The 19,068-nt window shown below is 42.9% G+C and overlaps 1 protein-coding gene across 1 annotated transcript in view; it reads left to right on the top strand.

Annotated features, from left to right (window-relative positions):
* The window catches only part of LOC138287249 (rab9 effector protein with kelch motifs-like), a 392,655-nt gene that overhangs the window by 81,662 nt on the left and 291,925 nt on the right, over positions 1–19,068 (top strand). Inside the window, exon 6 of the mRNA XM_069227612.1 lies at positions 12,122–12,210. Within this exon, the coding sequence (XP_069083713.1) occupies positions 12,122–12,210 (89 nt within the window). The remainder of the gene's footprint in view (positions 1–12,121; positions 12,211–19,068) is intronic.

Raw genomic sequence — 19,068 nt, 5'->3', positions numbered from 1 at the left:
TCTGAAATTAGTTGGAGACTAATATGGTGAGTGAATATGTATAAATAATTGTGGGACCGACATGTTTCAATAATATTGTGAGAAGGGACCGTTGGCGGATGCTGGATTATGAATAGCTAACCTTGGCAAGAGGTTGGTGAGCAACATTTGTGGAACGGAGACTTGGATCTCCAGGAGTTTAAAGTGAGTATTTGTATGGATGTTTTATGAGCATTGTACCCGTAAGAGGTTCGAGATTAAGACTGTGAGTTAATATGTATGAAATATTTTGATGAGATGAATTGGTGTCCCAGGATTGTGAAACCTGGCATGTGGACCGTCATTTTAATTTATTATTTTACTTGTATGGAGGTATAACAACAAGATAGTGTTGGGAACAATGTATTCAATTGTAATATAACAGAGATGAGACTAGAATACCAAATCCATGTCTGGATTTATAATTGACACAAGTGAATTCAAGTTGACCAATAGGCTAGGAGCGATGCAAATGACCTGAATTAAGTATGTCAGTACTTAAGAAGCAACCAGAGATGGGATATTTTTGATGGACAGAGTAAGAGTACGGCAACATAGCACTTTTAAGTACATTAACTTTGGATGTTATTATCTAAATAGTAGCCTAGGATGGGAACAACTTAGACGGGTAGGGAAATGGAAATGTGGCTCTGAGAGGCATGTGGTGTGACAACAGATTAGGGAGGTGTGTGGAATGGGAAACATTATGACACTAAGTGGATATTAATACTATACGTTATGTAAATTGTGCACTTGTTTTCAGACTACAAACCAAGGATACCTATTGAATTATTAAGTAGTGCTAACAATTGTTGAAGAGTTAATGACTGGGACTTGGGTTGAAGTGCTATCATAAGTGAGTTAATCACATGCAAAGAATTTGTGTTTCATAGCAGACTTCTATGAAGATAATAATTAGATATCTGTTCAGTTTTATCTTGGAGTGACTTTAAAACTAAAGGCTAAGATAATTGATAATATTGGAGACAAGATTGGAGCCTGAGGCAAGGAAAAGACATGATGAGCTTGGGATATGTTTAATTGAGAGGAGACATTTAGGAGGTCTGGCAGTGATTTGAAATCTATGTGATTTTATTTTTCAGTGTCTGGGGAGATATTCCCAGTTTTTGGTCCAAATGTTTAATTAGTGCAATGACATGAAAATCAAGGAAAAAACCTCATAATTATGACAATATTTTGAACACAAGTGTTAAGATGGGTATCAATGTCATACTAGGTTTTTTAGTAGATAAAATTAAATGGAACAGGTGAAATTAAAGAATTAATTTAAGAAGGGAGGCCAAAATTATATCAGAATCATTGTGTGGATATTGAGACTCTTATTAAGTCTATTAGGATATGGAAGGACATATGTGGTCTATTCACCCAATGAGATGGAACAAATGCATTAAGTTGCATGTGTACTTACATCACTAAGAGGTAACATTAAATACAACCGACTTGAACGTTTTGAATTTGGTTGACCATATATTAATGTATCATTATTATACTTATAGCTCCATAAGACAGATTGGGGAGGCCAAGATGAGTAAATTAAAATGTGGGAATTGTTTTAAGATGAACTCCTGTGCTACATCAACTCAGTATGTTGTTTCTTCCTATTTTTTACATCTTTATGTTTCTTGTATTCTTTATATTCTTGTCTACCCTTCTCATTTCTTCAATTCATTATGAGGTGAATCGTGAATGAAGGTGGTGTATTTGTATATAGGATTGTGAATGTATAATTGAACTAGTGTGTAAAGAAAGGTATCATGTCTGTTTTATTGTTTGTACACATGGTTTCCATGTATTTTCTTGAAGAAGCAGCATTTTAGCCTCTAAACACATGTTGGTTTGAAAATTGATTTTTTTATGCAGTTTACTGCAACAGTGACTGTAATTGTGATGAAAACACAGACAATGATCATCAGCAACATTGTAATAATACTGATAGAAGTATTGGAATATGTTCATTTTGGTCTTTTAACCTTTGCAATAAAGAAATACCTGTAAAGTAAATAAATTGGTTCCCTATGAATCTTTAAATAACTTATGTTTAACCAACTTGGTGGGGACCAGTCAAGTAGGGTGGCCTGTGCCGGACATCTCTACCTTTGCCCATTGTGTGTATAGTAGTTTTGGTCACCCTTGTCTTGACCCAATGATCTACCTTCTTCCCCAACTCGAGAGGAGAAAGTGAACCTAGGTCTACCAGGTATTGATGTAGCTTTTCATAGTAACAATTACTTAGCATTTTTATGAACAGGTTATACAGCCCATCATAATCTTGTACCTTGTTACCAGCTAACCAACCACCCAGCAGTTTTACTGAATAGCCCACACACTCTATCCAGGTTTAGCTCTGTTTTTTTCAAGCCTCCCTGAACTTTATGTGGTACTCTTCAGTTTGTAAGTCCAAAGCCCTCATTCAGGGTACCCTTCACAATGTCATAGGGTTTAGAACCTGCCTCATTCAGTGCCAGGAGGGAGCCAGCACTTTCCTGAGAATAACTCCCACAACAGTGTTTGCCAATGTTTCTTTTCAATTCCTCACCCAATGCAGGCTCTTTCGAAGGCAGAAAACCATTTTACTATATTGTCCCCTTCTGAGAAGGGACGGACAACTCCTTTTGGGAGTTTGAGATTGAAAGGTTTCTCTCTCAATACTTGTGTGCCGCCTCCAGGGATGGGTCGTAGGCCAAACTCTTTTCTCTTTGTTTCAATTTCCAAAAGCTGTGCCTCCAGGTTCAGTCTTTTGGGAAACCTGGCCAAAGCCACTGCTTCTTCTGTGGGTGCATTAGTGCTAGGGGAAAAGAAGATACCCTCATCCCCATTGTCCACAACATTTTCCTCTCCACCAGAAGTTTCACCATCTATGTCTTCTGTGGAGTGGTCTTCCTCATACTGGGCCACCAGAAACCTAAGCTAGTTTCAACTGGGCATAGTTATACACCATGTAAGGGGCCAGGTAGAGCTTAAGGTTCTAGTTAACCGAGTCTGACTTATTTTATGCTACTGAAGGTAGGACCTTTTTAGAATTTTTTTACCTCTTTTGGATAAGGCCAACTAAAGTCAGGACTTTTAACTCTAGCCCCTGTTTTTGGGACCTAGCCAGGGCCCTAGCAGTATGCTCACAAATTGACAAAGTGGTATCAGCAAATGCAAAGTCTTTATCTCATCCCTACCACCAAATGTAGGAGGTGATAGCTTGGTCGAGCAGTTAGGCCAATCTTGGAGAAGTGCTAAGCATTTGTTGTACTCACTGTATCAATAAATATAGACACACACGCAAAAGAATAACTCAAGACCAATTTACAAAAATACTTCAGATTTTTATAACATTTTTAAGACCAAGATCACCAAATTCGGGTAAGTACTTAAGCTATGATTTTTCAAGGTTTAGCAAAAATAGGGGGTTATTACAACTTTGGAGGAGGTGTTAATCTGTCCCAAATGTGACGGATATACCACCAGCCGTATTACGAGTTCCATAGGATATAATGGACTCGTAATACGGCTGGTGGTATATCCGTCACTTTACCATCACTTTTTGGACGGATTAACACCTCCTCCAAAGTTGTAATAACCCCATAGTCTTTTTATGAGTAATTACGCACCATAGGAATCAGTGGGAGAGAACTTTAAAAATGCTTATAAAATAAGGCAATGCATTTACTAATGTTTCCTTTCATTTTTAGGTCGAGGCCATCGAGATGTTGTCCTGTGGACCAGCTGGGAAAGTTCAAGTGGCTCCCGGTTCTGATGGGAGCAGCTGCTGAAAAGTCCTTGGAGCTGTTGCAGGACCACTGAAGGGGACCACCACTTGGAAAAGCAATGCACAGGTGGACTTCAAGGTGAGTCTGGTGGGTCCACTTGGAGTGCAGAGGTAACAAGGGGTGGAGGACCCTTAGAGCATAGCTGGTTCATCAGGGAGGCTGGGTGCAGACAGGCATGCCAAGAGCTGTGTGCAAAGGTGCCATTGGAACCAGAAGGCAGGTCACTTTGAGGGTGGATTGCAGGTCAGCAGGGCCACTCTGGTGTGTCGTTCTTACATGTCCTGAAGTCCCTCGACTGGAGCTTGCCTGTGGTCCTTGGAGAGTCTGGGGTGGGCTTTTCTTCTGGGTTTCCAACGCTGGTGGTCCATTACCTGGGGCTAATTCCATGGTTCAGCCACTGGAGGATGCAGTGCCACCAAACTTGGCACAGTTGCAGGATTTGCCCTCCGGGTCCGTCAGCTGTAACTTAGTCTAGTTGCTGAGTCCGGTTCCTTAGTCAGCAGCTGGTCAGTGAACTAGACTTCACTGGTCTTTGCTTCTTTGTTGCAGAGAGTGATGCCTTCACTCTGGAGGGAGATCTTTAGCAAATTTCAGAAGTGTGGAGGTCCTCTGGGGTTTTGTAGAGCCCGTCTGATGTCCATGCAACCCCTCAGTGGCGATTGTCGAGTTCTTGGTGTAGCAGGCAGGGTTTGGTGCCATTTTCTTTGTGCAGCAGGATTACAGTTCTCAGGCTTTGGATCTTATTTGCTGCTGGCCTTCTTGTGTCCTTGGAATAGTGGGTATTTAGGGGAGTCCCTAGTAGTTACCAATGGGCCACCTACCTTAGACTGGCTACTCCCACTATGTGACCACTTCCTGTGGGCAGAGGTCACTTACCTATCCCTAATTGGCTATTTCCCTCCCATGCAAGTTGGAGGAAAATGAAATGGACAAGTCACCTTGCATGCAACACCTTAGGGGTGGTACCAACTGGGGGGTGGTCACTCCTCCTGTCCTTTGTGTATTTTCCCACCATTGCTCCTGTCAAAAGTGGAGGTTTGCAAGGGGGAGCGGCCATCTGCTGCTAGCAGCAGGGCTGGGGATCGTGTTTCAATGGTGGCAAGCCTTTTGAAGCTCGCTGACAGGGCAGTATATTTTCCTGGGGGGGAGGAGGTGTAACACGTCTGCCCAGGAAGGGCTTTGTTTTCTGAACCCAGAGAACAAAAACTCTCACTACAGGGTTCCAGAATATTATCTGGTGGTGGCAGGCTGGTTGTGACCAGCCATCAACCATGCCAGGGTTAATTAGCTTTTGCAGGGTGCACCTCTAAGGTGGCCCTGGTTAACTTTTGCCATAAATCCATTACTGGCACCAGTTTGGATTTATTGTTCTAAGTTGTTTGATACCAAACAGCCCAAGGTTCAGAGTAGCCATTATGTAGCTGGGAAACTCGTATTGACTAGTATCCAGAACATGTATTTAAAATGGCTGCTCTGTTCACTAACTATGTCTCAGGTTTTGGCTGCTTTAGGGTTGGAAGGCATGCCATATGAGTGGCTTACCTATATTGCATGCAGTGTTTAGTGGACAGGTCACACAGGCTGCGTGCCATGTCAGTTTTGCATTTTAGGATTGCAACAGGACATTCAGCCTGCAATGGCAGTGCTGGATGCACTTGGATGCATGGTCCCTGAGGGTGGCACAGTCTGTGCTGCTGCCCTCAGGAGCCTACCCTTAGTGCCCCTTGCCCTGGGTAGCTAAGTACCATTTACTAGGGATTTATAGTGGCAGCTAAAGGTGCTGCTAATTGTGCAAATGCATCACAACAGTTTTGGGGAAACGATCTGGCTGAGGGAACCTGGTTAGTAGGGGCCCTTGGCACTAACAACTTTGAAACCACATAAAATACCAGGCCGAAAGTGTGTGTGGGGGGCTAACCATGTCAAAAGAAGCACTTTCTCAGAATTGCCTTTCTTTTTAAAATAGAGAGTGTGAAATACAGAGATAGGCTGTAGGTTTATAACATACAACTTTGCAAGTAAGATGTCAAAATGCCTTTAGAATCAACTCTCCTGCAGTGCAGATCAAGCCTAGCTGTGTACTTGAGTAATGTGATGATATCTGGCATCTCTGTTCCTCTCTCTTGTCCCATTCCCCTTCCCTGGGTCTATGTCTAACCTACATTTTGTCAATGTAAGGTTGGCAGCGGGTTTGTAGAAGTTTGGAAGCTAACATTGCTCTCATTGGATCTGGATTGCAAATTTAGGGGCATATTTATACTCTGTTTGTGCTGAATTAGTGTCATTTTTTTCTATGCTAATTCAGTGCAAACTTAACTCCATATTTATATTTTGGCGCTAGACATGTCTAGCGCAAAAATATTGGAGTTAAAGTTATTTTTTTGCCTGCGGAAAACTACCTTGCATCAATGAAATGCAAGGTAGGTTTGTTCCTGGGCAAAAAATGATGATATGGCCTCAGCGCCATATTTATCCCTCATGCTAAAATCAAGCACCGGGAGATGGGGGCCTTAACTTAGCACCATTATTCAACGCCTGGGTCAGGGCAGGCGTTAGGGGACCTGTGGGCTTTTTTCCATGGTCAGAGACCATGGAAAAAGCTCACAGGTGCCCTTCCCTAGCCCCAGGGACTCCCCCACCCACACCAATGGGACAGCGGAGGATAGGGGACTCCATCCCAGGTAAGAATAGGTGAGTACAGGTAAGTATTTTATCTTATTTTTTGTAGTGCCATAGGGGGACCTAACCTGGGCCCCCCTACATGGCACTGGGCCCATTGGCTATGCCCAGGGGACATATGTCCTCTGGGCATGGCCATTGGGGTGATGGCATGACTTCTGTCTTAACTAATACAGGAGTCATGTCCATGAGGTTTTAACATCAGAAAATTATGCTAGTCTGGTTAGAGGCATTATTCATGCCTCTGCCCATACTAGCGTCACCCTTTGATGCTAAGCCCCCTGTTCCCCCTATGCCTCCCCCACCCAGCTAGCGTCTTTTTTTATGACGCTAGCCGGGCCTTACCGCCGGCTACCATCATCCCATAAATATGACGCCCGACCGGCGTCTTGGAATGGTGCTAGCTGGAGGTATACTTTTTGATGCTAAACTGCGTGACCGCAGTTTAGTGTCAAAAAGTAGAAAGCAGGGCCTGAGTGTTTTGACCTAGAAAAAGAAGCAGCCACATGAGAATACAATTAGTGACAAGAGTAATGATTCCAAGGACTAATGAAACTGTAGATAGATTGGTTAGATAATGCAAATTACACATCAGATTTGAGAAGTTAATTAGATCTGAATCACCCTTTGACTATTATTGTTGAATGGAATGCAAACTTACTTCTCCCAAAATTTCTTGCTATCTAATCCTATGTTTTCAGGATAATTCTAGACTACATCTGTTAAGATATGGTTGAATGCAGATAGCAACCGAGGGAAATGCAAGAGCTTATTGAATGCCCATTCTCCTGGCCCCATGAACCGTAAAACTGTAGCCACCTTGCTTGGTCTCCATCATTTGGTACATGGGTCCTAAGAACTGATAACATAGTAGAACTAAGTGGCCTATCTATAATGCCCTAGTGCCGCCTTGCACCACATTAGCCTCATTATTTTTTACATTAATGTGGCCCAACGAGGTCTGAATTCCCCGCGCCGTATTTACAGGGTGGAGTAATGCATGCATTGTGCCACTCTGTAACCCTTTGCGCTACATTATGGCTGTGGCAGGCATAATGTGTGCAAAGGGGGCGTTCCCCCATTAGGGGAGCCAGAAAAATGTCATAAGGAAATCTACGCCATTTCTTACGGCACTTTTAACACCTGCTCAAGGCAGGTGTTTAAAGGAGGCTTCCATTCTTTAGAATGGGGCCCTATATACTCTGCAGGAGTGGCACAAATATTTTGGCGCTACTCCTGCAGAGTACATCCTTAGCTATTGCCCCTACCCTGCGCCATGGTGCACCGTATTTTAAATATGGCCCACACATGGTGGTGGTAGGGGGGTGCCAGTGGGTGCAGGTAAAGTGGCGCTGCACTCAGTGCAGCACCACTTTCCATAAATCTGCCCCATAAATGACATGAAATATCTTAATTTTTAATAGCACATCCTCATTTGTGTTCCAAGATTATATATGTTTTTCATGCTGATAGATCAGGAGGCAGGTCCTGTTGTTGCTTGTTATCCATGAGTAATTATGCCTTGCATGCATTCAAGTACTATTGCCTTGTCTGGTTGAATTTATAGGTGCATGCATGACTGGAACATGAATGGGTACAAAGTGGTACCAATTGGAAGAATTTTAGGTCATGTGTAAGGCTATAGGGTGCCTCTTGCAATTGTGTACAAAGATGCTGCAATTAGGAGAGCTAGTGGTTAATAAGAGTTAAGCAACATAGAAGCTTTAACTCACAGCACAATATAGGTGTGACATGATTCTAAGTGTAATCTGGATACCTCCACACTTGCAGTGACAGTTGGACCATCGCTCTCCAGGCAGTCCGACTGCCACATTACTACCCTGGAGGCCTAAAACCCTGCCTAAAGACTGCCGCCCCCCATAAGGAACATAGTTTCCGATGCGGTGACGGCAGCCTAAGCTGTATTCAGCCAGGGTTGCACTGAGCTCAGTGCCACCTGGCAGATTACAACTTAGCCTTCCACCAACTTTCCATGGTGGGGCTCTGCCAAAAGAAGGCTGGTGGGAAGCCAGTGCCAGGGGCCACAGGGGGGTCCCTACACTGCCTATGGCATGGGCAGTGCAGGAGGTCCCTTAAGGGAGCCGAGGCCAATATCGTACCACTGTTGCCCCGGGCAGTCCAGTGGAAATTGTGTACTACAATGTTCCCACCCGTCAGCTCGACAGGAACATTGTAATACACTCAGGGGGGATGTCATCGCCATGGTGTCCTCCCCTCGAGTTTGGCGGTCCCATGGTGGGACTGCCAAACTCATGATGAGACCATTAGAGGTTATGTGGTGTGTATTCAGTCCTTCATAGCCAATACAAAAGACTAGCTTTAATCTGTGGGGTTGTATAATATAATCCCTTGGTCTAGCTGTAAAGAAGGTGAGCTGTAGACCAGAAAGACAGGGTTCCTAAAGATATAATCCTACCTTCAATGTTTAACTGTTCAGAAAGCAGAAGGAAATGGATAATGACTATTAAACGCAACTATGAAAGCAGGCTAATGAACCTGGAATCGCTTGCAGCCTTATTCCAACATCCAGGCGAGTAATCTTCTATGTGTCCAGACCGTGCCATTAGATAACTTCAGATAGAAGACATCTAGGCCCCTTTATCATTATTCATGCTCTATGTTTTTTTTAGTGTGACTGGAGTTGGATTTCGGTGTCAGATGTTTAGGCATTTTATGAAAGGAAAGGGATTATTGGAGTGGTGAATGAGGGAAGTTTGTGTAGGTATAAGTATAGCATAATTATTCAATCCATGTGCCCTAAAGTGGTATCATCAGGCTATTGTTATTCTGGTTTAAGGTTCGAGAGTCAACTTTCTCCTTTCTGTTCTCTTTTGTCTTTCTGGCTCTTCAGGCCCCTGCTAGATAACTTCTAGTGATGATGTTCACTTCTATGAATTGTACAGAGTCTTACCTGTAGTTGCATTTGCTACAGCAGACCTATTCATATTAAAAAAGGCAGCCCGTGATCATAAACATCTCTATGGGCCATATTTAGAGTTTGGCAGAGGGGATTACTCAGTCACAAACATGCAAGATATCCCATCCTCCCTATTATGATTCCAGAACATCCTATGGAAATTGTAATACAGCAGGCGGATATCAGTAATGTTTGTAACGGAGTTATCCGTCCGCATCACCTTTTCGTACTCTGTCCAGTTTGAATATGTTGCAATTAAGGTGGGGGAAGAGCCAGGATTTGATGGGACATAAGAAAGCAAAGTAGTATGTTAGCTTCCAAATATGCACTTGGAATGAACCATGCAGCCTAATTGATAGTAATGAGAGTTCCAAAGCAGCCAAGTAACGTTTTTGGAAGATAAGGCAATCAATTTGAAATACTTCTGGAGCTTTTCCTTCCATGCCTGGATACTCTGAATTTATTCTGCAGAAATTAAGGGACAGTGATATTAATTGCTTTGTTGTGTATGGCTCTCATAGAGAAGCTCTGTTGTTTATTTCAGTTTCTAAATATCATAACTCCTGCTATGATGTAGCAGTAGTTGATTATAAAACCCATTACTCACTGTTGTTACGTCATAAAGGCCCCAAGTACTACTCTGACCCCAGTTGAAAACAGGGGAAATGATTTTAAGGGACATAAATGGCATAAAATTATAGATGGGTAAAAAGTGAATTAAGGGCATGTTATTCGCCTAGGGTTTCAGAGTGACACCTTCTCCTAATGCACAAACACCGCTTCGCTCTCATTGTATAGTTGTTGTCACTCAGAGCCCCTCTGTGAAAAACATTCCCATAAATCACTGCTACTTATCTATAATTCTGTAAATGGCCAATATACACTTTGAATGAGATCCATCTTTTACGTGAGATCTAGTATAAGTCTTGCAGCGCTGATGAGATTCAGTCCTAAGGGTTCACATTCAGAAGTAATCTAGCACTAGTATTCTGCATCTTTTGAAGTCTGTGCTCACAGTAAGCAAGTACGCTCTCAGGGGTAACACAAAGCCATGTTTCACACTGTATAGAATACGTGCAGGGTTGCCTGCACATGTTCTTGTAATCCATCTAATTGGAATAGCCTTAAAATATGGAAAGCGGATTGTACTACTGAGTCGGTGTGCAGGGTTAAGGAAAGATTAACCCCCAGTATTTTTCTCAGGCTTTGTATGCTAGTGGCTGGAAGGGTGATTTGAGGGCTAGAGAAAAAGGTTTCCTTTTTCAAGAATTTTATTGGCAGTCATCCCAATGGTTGATGCGGCACATAAGGATAGAAAGATTTCTTTAAAGATTCTCTGGTAATGAGGATCAAGGGAAATATCCTAATATGCTGCAGGATGCTACCACTTACCACAAGCATATAAAAAGGCAGTGTTTATGACGTCAAAATCAGAATGAGAGGGAGAATGTCTTCGAGACATAGCTGGCAAACAGTATAACCCACGTTTTTAGGTTTCTGATAGTGTCTCTGGATCAGAAGTATGTCGAATTGATGACTCATAATTTCCACATTTAGGGCCATGCAGACAACACGACTGAATTTTGTTTCTTGGTTGTTCATAGGACCGAGGACCCCAGTCAGTGCTTAATTTGTGCTTATTGTTTCCGGTGCTGAGCAGCAGCACTTATTTTTGATGGCCGGCGCTTATTCTTCTGCCTCAAGCATTTGCTGTGAGCGGAAGACACATATGGAAAAGACAGAGGAAGAGAAAAACGAAAAAGTGTCACAAAGGGAGAAAGTAGAAAGCTGCAAGAGTGAGCTGAAAGGGCAGGGAGTGGCTGTAAATGGATTGACGAGGCCCGAGATGGCTTCAGGATTACGCTGCCTCAGTATTCCGTGTTCGAACATTTAATTGCAGCAGAGCAGGCCTTTGGGCACCGGCACATTTTTATTTACAAATTAAGCACTGACCCCAGTGCTTGTAAACAAAACAGCAACAAGAAAAATATTTGTGAAGTATAGACATGAATGTTAAAAAGGCTGAAAATACAACTTGAATAAGGAATAGAAGCAACAAATGTTGATGGATGACAGAAATATTGGTGAAGTCATATAATTGTGTATGTTCAATAAAGACAGCAAACGTCTTGTGCCAAAGAGACTTAGGGCCTGATTACGAATTCTCATGCCAAAGAGCCTTAGGGCCTGATTAAGAGTGTGGCGGTCCTCAGACTGCCACATTCGTGGTGGCTGTCAGACTGCTGTGGTTGTGGCGACAGTGAGCATTGCGAGGATGCTGGTGCCCCCTGCGGGTGGCAGCACTGCCGCTGGCTCGATTACGAGCCGGTGACAATGCTGACGCCACTTTCCCGATGGGCTTTCAGCCCGTCAGCCCAGCAGGAAAGTCGTAATGGGCCCGACAGGGAGGTAGACAGTATGGCGCTACTTCCCTATTGGAAGTTTGGCGGACGGGTCAACCCGTCCGCCGAACTGGTAACCAGGCCCATAGTGCACTTTCATGTCATAAGACACATGATGGAAAGTTTCAGGTCAGCTCTTAATGTTCAACAGTGCAGATTCCACTGTCCTCTTGTTTTATGCTTTTTAGTTCTGATTGCACAAGCCAGCATTGCACATTGAAATAAAATGTTCACTGTTTGAATGTTTCATGGATTGTATGACTGAAGATAATATGGCAGCATCAACCTTTCTTATTCCATCACAGTGTTGTGAGAAGAAAAATGTTTCTATTTGGAGGAAGTGGAAGCCCTGAAGTGGAAGAATGCTTACCAGGGATGTACTGCTTTGATTTAGGTGAGTGGAGGTCAGATTTCTAAGTTACTTCTTAGTGGATAATGCAAAAGCCACCACGTCCGGGCTATATGTGGAAAAGTTATCTTGATATTGCTCCTGGCACCAGTTTTGACAGGTGCCATTTTTATTTTCAAAACATGCAACCTGCTCAACATGGGAAAAATCACGCTTACACAGTACCTAGCTTGAATTAGCTAAGTGCATTTGATCAATAAAGGCGAATACTTTTTTTTTTTTTTTAAATAAAGCCCTGGCCTTCAGTTCTGGATCACTAAAGTGGTCGAGAGTAGGTCCCTTGAAATAACTGAGGATGGTGACTGGTACCTATGTCTGACTGTTAAATGCCCGATGAGTCTGACATGGCTATCGATATTGGTTGGAGTCAACAGACATCAGATTGAAGGTCTCCTGTGAAACAGCATAGCAGTGTGGCGGGTTTGTAACTGCACAAGATGATTTGCCTATGGAATGTGATAGGGTTAAATATGCAGGTACCTCAAACAGGTTAGCTTTCTTAAGTTTTATTAAGAAGACATTCACAATTATGTGCTTACTGGATGTGTGTCCTAGAATTTTGCTTAATGAAAGAACTAGTGCATAACCTTGAGGCATGCCCTGGTCATGGACATTACTGATAGACTGATTTGCATTACGAACTTTCTCGATTAGTCTTATTTGTGAGAATTTAGCAGAAATGTATACATTCTCCTGAGCTGGTCCTCAAACCAAAAGGTCTGCTCATGTTTTGATTTGTAGTCCACAATGGAGAATTCCTGATAAGGGTCAAGTACTTACTCTTGTTATTTAGTACAACTTAATTATTTTGCAGATAACTTTATGGCTGGCTGCAAATAAATCATGCTCTGACGGAACGTAGAGTCAGCAAATCTCTTCAACTACAAAGGTTATCCCCTTTCTTCGTCACAGATCATCATATAATTACTCAGAGGGTCTAGGCTCAATTTACCATGGCGGTGTTTATTGCAGGCTTTTCTTTTGCGGAGAGACAAATGTATGACTGCTGGGTGTTCTGTGAGCTTCCATGCACCTGACATCTCACAATGCAATTGTGCTAGCTGAAAAAGCAAATATAAATCATGTTTTTTGTTTGAAGACTAAGGAAGAGAACAAGGATCCCTTGTAAAACAAATGCACCATTTACAGATTTGGTGACCTTTAATCCAGTGGATTAAATTAGTGACGAGCTGTCAATGCAGATTGTGATTGGCTATACTCTGACCACCAGCATCTGGTTTGGACCAGAGTGATGACGTAAAACATTACTACCATTCATTAGCGCAGTAGAATACCACAAATAACAGGCCAGGATCAATAGATAAGACACTTAGGCCCATATTTATACTTTTTGAGGCAAACCCTAGTTTGTAACTTTTTCCTGCAATGTCATATTTTCAAAAGCTTATACCGTTACGTCTGCTAGACTCTTCTGGTTGGGGAGATATATAGGGCTTGTAGGTTCATCAAGTACTCTAGGTACCCAGAGCCAATAAAGGAGCTGCACCTCGCTGCTGGTTTTCATTGTATACCGGGCACACAACAATTAATTTGGTGAAATATAAAAAGTGAGACATAGGTATCAAGAAAACCTTTGTATTTCCAAAATGGGCACAAGATGCGTGTTGACAAGCAGTGTTTATTTGCACGTCTCTGAATTCCGGAGTGCCCATACTAGCATGTGAATTACAGGGCATTACTCAAATAGACTTCTTTTTTACACACTGTCTTACATTTGGAAGGAAAAAATGTAGAGAAAGACAAGGGGCAATAACACTTTTTTTGCTATTCTGTGTTCCCCCAGGTCTCTCGATAAAAATGGTACCTCACTTGCGTGAGTAGGCCTAATGCTCGCGACAGGAAACACAACATGGACACATCAAATCTTTACATTGAAATCTGATGTGTTTTTTGCAAAGTTCCTAGCTGTAGATTTTGGCCTCTAGCTCAGCCAACACCTAGGGAAACCCCACAAACCTGTGCATTTTTGAAAACTAGATACCTAGGGGAATCCAGGATGGGGTGACTTGTGGGGCTCTCACCAGCTTCTGTTACCCAGACTCTTTTGCAGACCTCAAAATTTGGGCCAAAAAAAACACTTTTTCCTCACATTTCAGTGACAGAAAGTTCTGGAATCTGAGAGCAGCCACGAATTTCCTTACACTTAGCGTTCCCCCAAGTCTCCAGATACAAATGGTACCTCACTTGTGTGGGTAGGCCTAGCGCCCGTGACAGGAAATGCCGCAAAACACAAGGTGGACACTTCTCATTTTCCCAAAGAAAACAGACCTGTTTTTTACAAAGTGCCTAGCTGTGGATTTTGGCCTCCAGCCCAGTCGGCACCTAGGGAAACCTACTAAACCTGCGCATTTTTTAAAACTAGCCACCTATGGGAATCTGAGATGGGGTGACTTGTGGGGCTCTTACCAGGTTCTGTTTCCCAGAATCCTTTGCAAACCTCAAAATGTGGGCAAAAAAAAACTTTTTCCTCACATTTCAGTGACAGAAAGTTCTGGAATCTGAGAGGAGCCACGAATTTCCTTCTACCCAGCATTCCTACAAGTCTCCAGATATAAATGGCACCGCACTTGTGTGAGTAGGCCTATTGTCCGCAACAGAAAATGCCCCAAAACACAACGTGGACACATCACATTTTCTCAAAGAAAACAGACCTGTTTTTTGCAAAGTGCCTAGCTGTGGATTTTGCCCTCTAGCTCAGCCTGCACCTAGGGAAACCTACCAAACCTGCACATTTTTTAATACTACACCACTAGGGGAATCCGAGATGGAATTCAATTATTATCTAAATCAGAATATGTGAGTATAAGTATTTCTATAGCAGGAGTTCCAGGATTAGCTGTTTATAATGTTCGAGTTATTAACAAGTAAGCATGCTTAATGGTTAAGAACATCAATCATACCTCTATCGCTTTAACCAAGTTATTGTTAGATATATGAGGTACTTGAAAAGCTGCATTGCAAAACAGGGCAGCCATTGACTATTTACTGTTAAAGCATGATAATGCCTGTTCAGAATTTGAGGGCATGTACTGCTTTAACCTATCAGACCTCTCTAAATCTATCCAGTCCCATTTTGGCCTTTTACATTAATTGGTGAAAGGAGTAAAACAAGATGTTGCCAAAGGGTTACCCAGAATCCTTTGCAAACCTCAAAATCTGACCAAAAAAACACCTTTTCCTCGCATTTCAGTGACAGAAAGTTCTGGAATCTGAGAGGAGCCACAAATTTCCTTCCACACAGAGTTCCCCCAAGTCTCCCAATAAAAATAGTTCCTCACTTGTGTGGGTATGCCTAATGCCCGCGATAAGAAATGCCTCAAAACACAACGTGCATACATCACATTTTCCAAAAGAAAACAGAGCTGTTTTTTGCAAAGTGCCTAGCTGTGGATTTTGACCTCTAGCTCAGCGGCACCTAGGGAAACCTACCAAATCTGTGCATTTTTTAAAAATAGACATCTAAGGGAATCCAAGATGGAGTGACTTGTGGGGCTCTCACCAGGTTCTGTTACCCAGAATCCTCTGCAAACCTCAAAATTTGGGCAAAAAAACACTTTTTCCTCACATTTCGGTGACAGAAAGTTCTGTAATCTGAGAGGAGCCCAAATTTCCTTCTACCCAGCATTCCCCAATGTCTCCAGATAAAAATGGTACCTCACTTGTGTAGGTAGGCCTAGCGCCCGCAACAGGAAATGCCCCCAAACACAAGGTGGACACATCACATTTTCCCAAAGAAAACAGCTGTTTTTTGCAAAGTGCGTCGCTATGAATTTTTGCCTCTAGCTCAGCTGGCATCTAGGGAAACCTACCAAACCTGTGCATTTTTGAAAACTCGACACCTGGGGAATCCAAGATGGGGTGAATCCTTTGCAAACCTTAAAATGTGGCAAAAAACAACAACTTTTTCCTCACATTTCGGTAACAGAATGTTCTGAAATCTGAGAGGAGCCACAAATTTCGTTCCACACTGCGTTTCCTCAAGTCTCCTGATAAAAATGGTACCTCACTTTTGTGGGTAGGCCTACTTCCCGTGAAAGGAAATGCCCTAAAACACTATCTGGACACATCAAAATTATCAAATACAAAACTACCTATTTTTGCGGGGGTGAGAGGCACCTGCGTTCTTGGTCCTGGGCTCAGCAGTCATCTAAGGAAACCTACCAAACCCCAGCATTTCTGAAAACTAGACACCAGAGGGAGTCCAGGGAGGTGTGACTTGCGTGGATCCCCCCATATTTTCCTACCCAGAATCCTCAGCAAACCTCAAATTTTGCTGAAAAATCATAATTTCCCCACATTTCTAAATGGGCTCACCGCACCAGGACAAATTTCCTACCACCCAACGTTCCCCTCAGTCTCCTGGTAAAAATGATACCTCACTTGTGTAGGTGGGCCAAGTGCTTGTGACAGGGAAAAGCCAAACACATGTCGAAATTGAGGGGGAACCAAAGCGGGTCCAAAAGGGCAGTTTGAAAAAAAACATTCTTAGGCTGACAAGCGGTAGGAATTTTATGGATTCCTGCAGATTCCGGAAGGTTCCATCACAAAAAATGTGGGAAAATGTGTGATTTCCTGCAAGGTTAGAGGTTTGGAAGGCATTGTGGCTAAGAAAATGGTGCAGGGAGCATGTGAAGCACACCACCCTGGAATCACCCAGATGTTCAGTTTTCAGATGTGTCTAGGTCTCATGGATTTTTCTACATGGCAGCGTCCCAAAGTCCATAAAGTGCAGCCCTCACCGTTCCAAGTGGGACGATTTTGACAGTTAGCCAAGCGCTCATGGCCGAAATGCAAAACCAAAACCTCAAATAATCAAATGTCCTCTTGCTTGCCATGGGATAAGATGTTTTAGTGTGCAGGGGAGAGCTGAAAGACTGTTACCCTTTTCAGTTGGGTGGGGGTGGGTAGCCACCACCCCACTTTTTTTTTTTTTTTAAATTCCCTGACATTTAGTAGACTTTCTGCCACCCCGGGGTGTGGATCAGGGGTAATTGCCCCATTTGCCCACTGGTGGGCAGAACAACTTTAGCCCCATTTGAAAATGTTCCCTGGTCTCTGGTGGGCTTTCTGCCTTAATTGGGGGAAGATGGGCCTTCCAAAAATAGGCCAATCTGCCCCCAAGTGGGGCAGATATTGCCAACAGTAATGTGCTGATGGGGAGCGACCCTTGCCCAAGTGGCTGCCCCAAAACAAAACACACACATACACACACACCAATCCCTGGTGCCTAAGTGGTTTGCCCCCCCCGCGGGGGCAGATCGGCCTAATAGAAATAGATCTAATAGAAATCTTAAATAAATTTCCCCCCCCCGGGAGCGACCCTTGCCTAAGGGGTCGCTCCCCTTGTGTGAAATTGGAGCAAAAAAAAAATCCCTGGTGTCTAGTGGTTTCTGCCCCCCTTGGGGGCAGATTGGCCTAAAAAACAATAGGCCAATCTGCCCCCAAGTTGGGCAGAAGTGGCCAGAATACAATTTCCCCCCCAGGGGAGCGACCCTTGCCTAAGGGGTTGCTCCCCATCTGTAAAACAAGACAAAAAAAATCCCTTGTGCCTAATGGTTTCTGCCCCCCTTGGGGGTAGATTGGTCTAATAAAAATAGGCCGTTCTGCCCCCAAGGGGGGCAGAAATGGCCTAAATATAATTTGCCCCCTAGTGGAGCGACCCTTGCCCAAGGGGTCGCTCCCCACCTCTAAAAAAACAAGAAAAACAACAAAATAAAATGATCCCTGGCTCCTACAGGTTACTGCCCTCCCCCCCTAGGAGAAGATTGGGTTAATCACAATAGGCCGATCTGCCCACAGGGGAGCAGAAAAGGCCTTGGAAATAATTGCCCCCTTGGGGAGCGACCCTTGCCCAAGGGGTCGCTCCCCTTATGCCAATTTCCTTGTTCAAAATAATCCCTGGTGTCTAGTGGGCATTTCAGCAGCCAGATCGCGAAATGCTCTGAGAGATTTCAAAGGGAAGGAAATTCCCTTCCTTCCCTTTGAAGCCTCCCAGGCCCCCATCACATGACAGGAAGAGAAATGCTTTGCATTTCTCTTCCGATCGTGCTGGAAGCTATGGAAGATGGCCTCTGATGAGGTCAGCGCGATCATCATACGTCACTGGGGGGGGGGTCGAGGGGGAAGGGCTTCCCCCTTCCATCCCTGCCCTGGGAGGGTGAGAGGGAAGCCCACGGAGGGAGCGCTAGCGCTCCCTCCAAGTTCATGTGCCAGGACATAATGCTTACGTCCAGCGGACGTAACCATTACGTCCCCGGCACAGAACGGATTAATTAGAATATGAAACTAATATAAATATGAATAAATGTGTTTTTTGTTGTATCTTTTGTATGTTATTGGTTTGTTTATGAACAATTTATTAAAAGTTAATAACATTTTAATTAACTTTATTATTTGACTAAGATTGGTTGTAGGGAATATATTTATTTAAGTTTCTTAAATGTAATTTTTTTAAATAAAAAAGTATTAGAAATATTTTTTTCATGTTTATGGTTGTTAATTTTGGAGTATAGTATTATACTTTTATTATGTGAAAATATTAGGAATGGTAGTACATATTGTACAAATATATTAATTATTAATAGTGATACAAATCATCTATTATGTAAATTTTAATTATGACTATCTAGGTTTGTATCTTGGCTTAAGGTGGGTTTGAAATATTTTTTTTTTTTTTTTTATGATTAAAAAAAATATGTGTGAGTAAGGATTATTGTGTTTATATTACATTTTTAGTGTGTAGTGCCTTGCATAAAATCTTTTCTATTGTAGTGCTAGTAGTAAATGTCAACACTTTACTGTCCAACACCTTCTCCAAATTGG

The sequence above is a fragment of the Pleurodeles waltl genome, chromosome 1_1 (assembly GCF_031143425.1).
Source record: "Pleurodeles waltl isolate 20211129_DDA chromosome 1_1, aPleWal1.hap1.20221129, whole genome shotgun sequence".
Classification (NCBI taxonomy): Eukaryota; Metazoa; Chordata; class Amphibia; order Caudata; family Salamandridae; genus Pleurodeles; species Pleurodeles waltl.
The sequence above is the reverse complement of the archived record's forward strand: the minus strand, read 5'-3'. Positions and strand labels throughout refer to the sequence as shown.